Raw genomic sequence first — 10,066 nt, forward strand, 5'->3', positions numbered from 1 at the left:
CTTTCCTCGGCGAGCGTCCCGTTGCTATGCTGTTGCTACTGGCTGGATCTTGGACTCTCTCCAGGGACCACCTTGTTCGCAGCAAGGTGGTTGAGCATCAGCACCTGTCAATTCCCCCGGTGTGTTAAACTCAAACGACTCCGAGTGAGTAAAACTTAGTTTTAATAAATACATAAACTTAAATTCGTCAATATTGTGACGTTTGGGGGGTTTTTTTGCTCCCAATTTAGCGGAGATAAGGAAAGAGTGGGTTAAAAAGCTACGTTCGACACATGTGTCGTGAGTACAAAATGGCAGGAGGATAGTAACATTATTGTTTCTGTTATTTTGCGCAGGGGTCAAAAACTCTCACGTAACTAACTAACACTGCTAACTGTGAACAGACGAACAATAAAATGTTATATTAGCCAGTTATAACTGAAAAAGCACTTATTTTTTGTACCGTATGTGTCTCTTTCAGGTTTGACGGAGAATCTTTGAATTCTAGAAGCTGGCGCAACAAACAACACGTTTGCCAAGAACCGTACACCCGTGGTGGCTAGCCAATCGCAGGGCAAGTATAGAAAAACAACCATGACACTCACATTCACAATTTGAGGTATTCAATGTCTAACTGTGTGTTGTATGGAATGGGGGAAGAAACAAAAGTACCTGCAGAATACTCAAACCTGTGAGGCAAGCGTGCTAGCCACTTAACCAGAATTTATACAACACACAAATTAAACTAAACTAACATTTATTTGGGTAATTTACAGCAAGAAAGTTGAGCCAGAGCCCAGATTTGAACCCATTACTTTAGAACTGTGAGACAGTTGTGCTAACCACTCTGGCACTGCACCACCAACATCAAACAGCCCAAGGCTATAAATGGAGAATATCTTAAAAATAGTACAAAAATACTGGAGGTATATGGAGGTGACTTCTGAGTTATTTTTTAGTTAAATACAAAAAAAATATCGAAAAGGGAATGCAACTTCATGTATTGCCCAAAAATATCACTAACTTAAAAAAAAAAGTCATACGTTCCATAAAATACATAAATGGAGGCAAATTCAGCTGTGTGAAATGGCCTAAAATGAACTCTCTTTGTTTACACTTATGAAACAGCGTAACAGACTCACCAGGCGGAGATTATTACATAATTGTATGAAGCTAAAAATACATGCAGCAAGTGGACGGTAGCTCAGAGTAATTAAGTAAAAGTAGTGTTTCTTCTTAACATAAGTAGGCTACTCAAGATATAAAAATATGTTGCATTCAAAATACTCTGACAGTACAATTTATGGAAAAGTTACTTAGGGAAATGTAACGACATAAATGTAGCATGTTGCTACTTATCTCTGGTAATATGATAAGGTGCGAGACAAAAATTTGTTTGACACCCTTTGAGTAGTAAGTACAGATAATTGTTTTCAAATGTACCCAACCCAACTTTATTTATAGAGCAGTTTAAAAAAAACTTCACTTGAAACAAAGGGAGTATAGTTTGTTTGATGTTTTTGTTTTTGTCCTTAATTTGAGGTTCTGTTGTACATTCTGTTCCAAATGGTGGAAAATAAGGGGTAGGATTATTATAAATTCTGTGAACTTCTGCCTGCTCCTTTTGAGTACCATCATTATATTGTAATTGTTTTATTTTCTTTTCAACTTAATGTTATTCAAATAAATGAGAAAAAAAGTATAATACCAACAACAAATTAATACTTCAAATACATCAAATTATTTTATCACAATATAATCTTTTAATTTAAATATAAAAGCAGTAGGGGTCAAAGAGACACTCCTGCAGCGCCTCGTCTGTATCTTCAGACCAAATTGTCACGATCTACATGGCTTTTGATGTCATCATTATTAGTCATGAAAATGTAGTAAAATTACTACTAGCATTTTGTCTTTCGTGAATGGAGGTTAAAAGAGTGGCTAGCTGCAGAGTGGATATTTGCATTTATGTGCCGTAATTTTCATCACGTGTGTAGTTGGATTTTGTTAATCTTAGCATATCCACTCTCTCATAGTTAAATATCAATTTTAGAAAAAAAACTTACATACTAAATGTTAAATGGTGCACAGCTAACTTGCTTAACTATGTCATCATTAAATGCTAACATAAGCCAAAAATGTCCACCTTGTCAGCAAGCTCATTTATTTATCTGTTTTGTGTGTACATTGTCCACTTGTAGTTCATTTCTTCAACAAAAAACAAGTGTGGGAGCTTGACCTATATGCATTTCTAACAGGCATAACATCGACTTTATACAGTGGCTGTGAAGTTCATTGGAAAATGTCAACTTTTTTGGGGTGAAATGGGAGCGTCTCAAAGGTACAGAAACATGGAACTGCCAATATAGAGTCAACATTTTTGACCAGCAAATACATTCAAACGTGTTTGCAAATACATTTGAATGTATTTAAATAAGTTTGAACCTACTTGCAAATATTTTCAATTTGCAAATACATTTAAACGTATTTGTTGGTTAAATGCTTACTAAGCATTCCATAATTCCACAGGGTTTTAACCCGTACAAGCGCATACCCCGTGGCATTATGGGGGAAAATGCCGAACGAAAATCATGCACTGTAAGATAATAATAAATCATAAAAGTTACAAATAATGTTTACTTTGTTAAAGAGATACTTGACTCATTTTCAGCAGTAAAAAGTTTATATTTTGTCCAGAATGAATTTGATAACTTCATTATTTTCTTGTACAATTAATACCTTTAAAATCTTATTTTTCCACTAGCTGTCGACTGAAGATGACATCACCTGTGCTAAGGAAGTATAGGTAACGATCAATCATGGCTCACCTGTTTTCTGGGTTTGGTCAGCACGGGTGATGTCATCTTCAGTCAACATCAAGTGGCAAAATTAGTTTTTAAAGGTAAAAATTGTTCATGAAAAATTATGAAGTTATCACATTAATTCTGGACAAAATATTAACTTTTTACTGCTGAAAATGGCTCAATGAGTCAAGTATCTCTTTTTAAAATGTTCTAACGTATTAGTATAATGTAGGTTAGTGCGAAAAATAAATAGCTTTTTTTTTTTACCCTGCAATACCCTGTGACATAATAGGAAGAAGTGCAAATTTTTTAGCATTTGGTCTACAACTATAACCTTGAATTCTCACGGTATTTGTGAGTTCACAAACTCCGCAGAATTCATCTTGTACCGATCCCGTTGATTTCCACCGATCAGTGGTTCGGACCAAATACAGAGCGACATTGTGCCGAAATCAGGAAGCCAGCGCCGACGCCGGGGCTAACAAACAAACCTAAAATGGACGAAGGAATGCTGCAATGAATTCTGTTCTTGCAGAATTACTCACCGTTTCCTTGTTGAATGTTGAACAGCGAGAGTCGCTTCGTGCATTTTTGGCTAGTAAAGATGTTCATGCTTTTATTCCCTGTGGCCCTGATTGGTCAAAACATACGTGCACAATGCCGCATCATCCAATCAGCTCCAGCATTTGTACATAATGTCCCGCTTTTCCCGAGCAAATCACCGTGGAGTAGTCCCAAATTAATTTTGTGGGGAACTCCCTTGAGTGAATCACAATATCAATCTGGCTATTGCCATATAAATATAAAGAAATATGTTTGAACATACTTAAAATGCCCTTAAACGTATTTGCAAATATATTTAAATATGTACGTTGAAATATATATGCAAGTACGTTCGAGCATACCAGCAAATACATTGGAACATGTTTGAATATGTTCCGATTTACTTTCAAAAGTTTAAGTGTGAAGTTACCAGTCAAAAAAAATTCCGCTACATTAGCAGTTCCACACTTTTTTTTTTAAATTGACAATTCTGAACATCCGGGCATTTCTGATATTTCCACAATGCAACACAATGCAAATGCTTCCTTTACATGGTGAAAGCAAACGACGTATTGTATTGCTATTCAAGATTACTTTGCTTGTGATGACTAGTATACAAACCTGGCAGATTGTTATAGTAAACCAAATGACATTTTATCACATTTTGAAATCAAAATAATCCATACAAATCAAATCACTTTAAATTGGATCACTTCACGAGTCTAGCGGGATTCTGAAGTATTCGGTTAAGGTGAAGGATAGGTGACTTTTAACAGGTTTTAGGTGTATTAATGAGCACGCACGCGCGCGCGCACACACTCACGTACTCACTCACACAAAATAAAAAATAAAAAAGAGAGCAATGATGATAACATGTTGAATCGGTAAGATTACCGAATACTGAGCTCTCTCTCTCTCTCTCCTTCTCTCTAAAAAATAAATAAAAAATCAAATTACAACGATGCAAAGTCCAATGCTTTTCAATGAGCGGAGAACGTCATTCACCAAGACTGCTGTTTTGACTTGTGACGTAGGCACGGAATTGTCAATAGTTGGGGGTCGACTGTACAGTAGAAAAAAAAAAAAAAAAAAAAAAAAAACATAAGTAAACATTCAAACTAAATGCACTTCATACGAAATGTAAGATACCTAGGAAATCTAGTTAAGTACACTAACTACTTGTACTTCGTTACTTTCCACCATCGTTTTGAGAGAAATAAACTTTTTTCTTTTTTTTTTTCAACGGCTGCAGTTGCAACAAGAATCCAGCTGGGTCCGCCTTCCGTGCAGTCTCACTGTAGAGTCGTCAGAGAAATTAGCATAGGGCCAATCAGGACCGCATATGCAAATATCTCCCGTGACTGCCTATTGTCCTCCAACGCTCTTATGTGAAGTTGCTAGATTTCACGCCTCAGTTGCACTCGAAGCAAGCGACGCTCAACGCGCCCGTGTTTAGAAGACAAGAGAAGCCACCAGAAGTTCGCTTGAAATTGGAGTTGGGATTGTATGTACAACATGACATTTGAGGAAATAAGTGGGGATTACTCTCAAGAAAGGTATGGCTTTATTTTTGCAGCACTGTTTCCTTGTTATTTTTATTTTATTTTTTTTGCTGTGGCGCGTGCATGCAGACTTGCCGGCCGGCGTGTGCGTATGTAGACTAAACGAATATGTAAATGGATATCAAAGTATTTTAGTAAGATCTGGTGCACTTTATTACCTCAAACGTGAGCGTCAAAGTGAGGAAACGGCACTGTTCGTGTACACGTTCAAAAAGTGTTAACATATGCCTCTTGCGTTTTGCAGTCGTTGGCCAAAAGACGTTCAAAGACAATAAAAGAGAATTTTTTTTTTTTTTTTTGAAGTCGCCTAGCATCGGCAGTAAAGTGCAACTTTTCATGTGCCGTTTTGCTAACGAGTCCACTTTTTTTTTTTACGCCGGTGCAGAATGGATTCAGTGGCGAAAGCGTTAGAAGACGTCCTGACAAGAGCCTTGCCACAGGACTGCATAACTGTGGGCGTCTATGAGGCAGCAAAGTCCCTCAACGTGTAAGTACAGGATTGTAAAATCCTATCATCACACTATTCAGCGTTTCATGCATATCTACATTGTACTCTTGTATGCACAGGACTTTTTTCTATTGTTGCCAACAATGGTCAATTGTCATGTTTTCCTCCCCAGGGACCCCGACAATGTGGTCTTGTGCATCTTGGCGGCCGATGACGAAGACGTGAAAGACGTGGCCCTGCAGATCCACTTCACGCTCATTCAGGCTTTCTGCTGCGAGAATGACATCAACATCCTGAGAGTGAATAACACCCGGCGCCTGGCTCAAATCCTGGCGGCGGGAGGAGGAGGAGGAAAGCAGAGCGGGGGCGAGCCCATGGACCTGCACTGTGTGCTTGTCACTGTAAGTACATCCTGCCGGACGGCGTCACTGCACCCGAGTCCATTTTTCTTTGAATTTGGGCAGGATGGTTAAAAAACAAACAAAAAAAAACCACTTTAAATTCGAAAGCTGATTTCTATTACAGTCTCATGCAATTCAATTGATTGCAACAGACATCGGTTCAACTTCATGCACATAGGCTAGAAAACCCAAGTCACACCCCACCAAGAATGCTATCAGACTATCAGGATGCTAAATGACTGTTGTTGATCTACAACAGTCATTTAGGGTGGAAGTACTATTGTTATTATTCCATTTAATTGCAGAAAATGTTTGTGGAGCTTCCTCAATGCCAAATTGAGGTCATGTTGTCTGAAGGGAAGCCTCCGTACTAGTCTGAATACGACCGATAGGTCCAAATAAGGCTAGGTCATCCCTGGTTGAAATTTTGATTGATTGATTGATTGATTGATTGATGACCATGAACCAGGGAGCATTGACGACGACAACAGATTCAGAGGAGCAAGATTTTCCACATCTTCCATTTTAAAGCACAAGCACTTGCCATTGAAAAAAATCTCTTGTCTACTCTGAAAAACAATAACTACACGATTAGCCTAATAGCTCAATTGTTAAGAAAAAATACATTCAACAAACAAGGCTAGTCCAGTTGCCTTTATTCAACCTTTGCGGATTACCATCAAGTGGATGAATACTCACACAAAATTTTAGCAAGCACATTAGTATTTTTTATTCCTATTGTAAATAAATGCGTAATTGTAAGTTAAAAAATATATTTTTAAGTAATGATGCTATTAGGCTACAAGTAAGTTGTAGTTTTTCCCACTTGTTAGCTAATTTTGCTTTTCCTATGCGTGTGTGTCACATAAACAAAGCTATGGGAACACGTTGTTCTGCTCGAATGTCCACTTGTCTTTTTTCTACTCGCGTACAAGCTGCATTTTGTGTGCGCAGGGTTTCGTAGTCGTTGCACCGAGTTCTCAAAACTGGTAATGGCTTTGATTAAAATAAATATATATATATTTTAAAATCGACTTACTTTTTGTTATAAAAGTACATTCCAGAGTCTATACTATATATTAGAGGTATTGTCAAATTAATCGACAGCTGTTATGATCATCGATTCCTCATTGAGTTACCTTGTTTACCTTGAAATTATGCAAATCTTGTGAATTTCCGCCTCAGCAAAAGTAAATATCCTCCGATTGCTCCATGATAGCAGAGCAACCATCTTTGAGGTGAAGGAAAATAAGACATTGGCAGACATCTGATTTTGCGTTGATAATACATTTTCTGACACATTATAGACCAAAACAGTAATTGCATGTTTAAAAATGTTAATCTTTTAATCCGTTGTATCGGATCGGATTGAGTATGGTCCGATGCGTAAAATCAAGCTTGGGTGCAAAAAAAAGTAACGGGATGTGCAGTATAAATTTGCACAACAAAATCATAACATGCACACACATTCTCATGCAGCTAAACGAGATGAGAGACAATGCAGACTTTCGACCGGTAGCACACATGAAGGCCACTCCACGTGACTGAAAGTCCCGTGTGCATTTCGGGTAAACGTACACATGACTCCTCCCGCCCGTGACTTGTGAGGAATGTCAGTAGAAGGGAATACCTCGTGCGCGCGCACACACGCTGACGCACACAGAGGCCACTTGTCCGTTTAGGTGCAGCGTACATGACTCAACTTCGCCTTTCTTTTCCAGAGCCCCGAGTCTTCCGTGCGGAAGGACCCCGCCTTGAGCAAAGTCAACGTCTTCTGCCGGGAGAGCCGATGTATGGACCAATGGGTGCCCATCATCAACCTGCCCGAGCGATGAAAACAAAATCCAACCACGAAGGACGTTGAAAAATCTGCACCGCAGTGGATGTAGTACAAGCTGCAGTTCAAGTTCCGAAGCACTACTTGGGTTGGATAAAATCAAAAACAAACAAAAAAAAGACAGACCCTGTTGTGTAGTTGCGATGAATTTAAAAAAAAAAAAAAAGTGGAATGGGGATTTCCACTTGTTTTGGAGTTGTCTGTCTGTTGTGGCCCGGTGTCGTCACGGATGACGAAAATGGAGCCAGCTGGTTTGCTTTTGTTGGCGTCAAAGCCGGACGTGGCGCATGCAGAAGGATTACATCACGCACGCACGCACGCACGCACGGCGGCCGCTGTTGCTTCACGGCCTGCGTGACGCGTTTCAGGAAAGGCGGAGCGCTTGAGCCGAGGCCGAGGCCGAGGCCGGCCAGCGTCTCCGCTCCATCTAAGCACTTAAAGCACTGGACCTTTTACTATTTGAGTTCATATTTCACTCAACTGTTCATATTGATGTTGACATAATTTAAAAAAAAAAGAAAAAGGGAAGGGCTGTTAAACATCCAGTGAAGTGTGTATTTAATAATTCCTATGCTAAGTTCAATTGTTGTGTTACCATTTAAATTATTTTCAAATATATTTAAGGATATTTATGTTTTCCTTTTTGTTTTTTACTTTTGCAGAATCTGACTGGACACTCACGTTTTGTTGTCAATAAAAAAAAAAGTATTTGTTCTGAGCCACAACGGCGTTTCTCCTTTCATTTGCGCAAAATAAGCGTTGTGACCTTTAGCACGCGGTTGTAAAGGGAGAATCACGTGCGGATCACGGGGGTCACGTTGGCCTCGCTGCCATCTCTCAGCTAAAGAGAACAATAATCCTCTGCGCTCTCGCCGCTCGGCTTCTGCGTGGCTCAGCACCACCGTGCTCATTCATCCGAACCCTCGCTGCCTTTTCCACAATCCGCTCTCCATTTGTTGCGAGCGGTCGCTTTGCATTCTTGCCAGCTGATTTCCTTCACGGAAGCACACTTTGCTTGCTCGCTACTTTTTCAAATGCTCCGCACCGTATGATCCAGCAGGAACCTTCAGCGGCAACTTACTCAATACAGATCTTGATGCTGTCACAATGACGTTGCGATTTTGGAGTTTTGTCTGACCAACCGATTCGAGGATATAAAAATGCTGACATCGAGGTGCCCTTTGAGGACAAATTTGAAATGTGATAGGTAATAGAAACGGTGCCACTGCTAATTTACACAATCAAGAAATATCAGGCCAAAGAACAAAAATAATCTGTGATGAAACCTTATGATGAACGAAACGGTGTTTTTAGTGTTAGTCTGATGCACTGAGGGTTCGAGTGATAATTAGAGCTGCACCATACAGAAAAATGTGCAGCATCCAATACTTGGAGATTAATTTCTTCTACCTTTCATTTTCTGTTTTTTTTTCTAAATTTATATATATATATATATATATATATATATATATATTTTTTTTTTTTCTAAATTTATATATATATATATATATATATATATATATATATATATTTTTTTTCTCATGCTTTGTTTTCCATACATTTTTAGATTTTCAGTTTTTCTGTCAAATTCCTGACATTGGACAATTTTATGGCTATATTATGGTAATGTTCTGCCTTTTTTTTTGCTATAGCTATTTTTTGAAATATATTAAGGTATTTTTTGCATTTCTTCTTCCTTTTATGGAGTTGTTAGAGCTATTATTTATTTATTTTACACTTTTTTCTGCCTTTTTTTGCTAACAACTTCGGACATTTTTGTGGACATTTTATGGTAATTTTCGGGATCACTTCTTTTGTTTTTAGAAATTGTATGGTTACTTTTTGAACATTTTCTTTCCTGCCTTTTCTTAATTAAATTTTCTGACTTTTTTGGGGGAGGGGGGGGGGGGGTCATTTTCAGGGACATTTTATGGTAATTTTCTGCTTCCTTTTTGGACATTTTAAGGTATTTTTAAAAAACGTTTTCATACCTTTTTATTTATCTGACAAAATTTAGACTGACATTGCTTTAAATATTTAATTATTCTTTCTTTTTTGAATCTAAATCATTAATTCATTTAAAGATTTTTTATCTTTTTTTTAAACAACACAATATGTACCAATTTTTTTTTAAATTTCTACAATTTTTTTTTAAATAGATATATTTAAAAAAAATTAAATATAAATCATTTATACATTTAAAGATTATTTATCTAAAAAACAAAACAAAAAAACAATGTCAATACCAATACCATTTTTTTTTTAGATCCACAGGAGGGGTACTAAAGATCCACATATGGCTCGAGAGCCACAGGTTGAAGACCCCTAGTATATACCTACAATTTAACCACTGAAATCTCAACAGGTGTTCGAGCCCAACGGCATCATCAACAGTACCCAGACGTGAGTAGAGTAGCCAAATATTGTACTCGAGTTAGAGTATGCTTGTAAATGTTCTCATTCGTTCAGGTTATTTCATTCTCAGGGCACTG

The 10,066-nt window shown here is 37.8% G+C and overlaps 1 protein-coding gene across 3 annotated transcripts; it reads left to right on the forward strand.

The window, feature by feature from the left end:
* gadd45aa (growth arrest and DNA-damage-inducible, alpha, a) lies at positions 1-8,299 on the forward strand. Of its 3 annotated transcripts, none has more exons than XM_077559569.1 (5): positions 1-144; positions 461-553; positions 5,274-5,375; positions 5,509-5,737; positions 7,459-8,299. In XM_077559569.1, the coding sequence occupies exons 3-5, from the start codon at positions 5,275-5,277 to the stop codon at positions 7,570-7,572; spliced, it is 444 nt and encodes a 147-aa protein (XP_077415695.1). In that variant the 5' UTR covers positions 1-144; positions 461-553; position 5,274; the 3' UTR covers positions 7,573-8,299. The 3 variants fall into 3 exon arrangements, with proteins under 3 accessions (XP_077415695.1, XP_077415696.1, XP_077415694.1); XM_077559570.1 differs by having other exon boundaries at positions 103-119; XM_077559568.1 differs by lacking the exons at positions 1-144; positions 461-553 and adding an exon at positions 4,514-4,882.
* The last annotated feature ends 1,767 nt before the right edge of the window (positions 8,300-10,066 follow it).

The sequence above is a fragment of the Vanacampus margaritifer genome, chromosome 2 (assembly GCF_051991255.1).
Source record: "Vanacampus margaritifer isolate UIUO_Vmar chromosome 2, RoL_Vmar_1.0, whole genome shotgun sequence".
Taxonomy (NCBI): Eukaryota; Metazoa; Chordata; class Actinopteri; order Syngnathiformes; family Syngnathidae; genus Vanacampus; species Vanacampus margaritifer.

Bases quoted from the DNA above. Each gene is read 5' to 3' on its own strand.
- gadd45aa (XM_077559568.1), top strand. From the start codon at position 4,833: ATGTACAACATGACATTTGAGGAAATAAGTGGGGATTACTCTCAAGAA. The intron at 4,883-5,273 runs GTATGGCTTTAT...ACGCCGGTGCAG, and splicing joins GGGGATTACTCTCAAGAAAG to AATGGATTCAGTGGCGAAAG. The intron at 5,376-5,508 runs GTAAGTACAGGA...TTTCCTCCCCAG, and splicing joins GCAGCAAAGTCCCTCAACGT to GGACCCCGACAATGTGGTCT.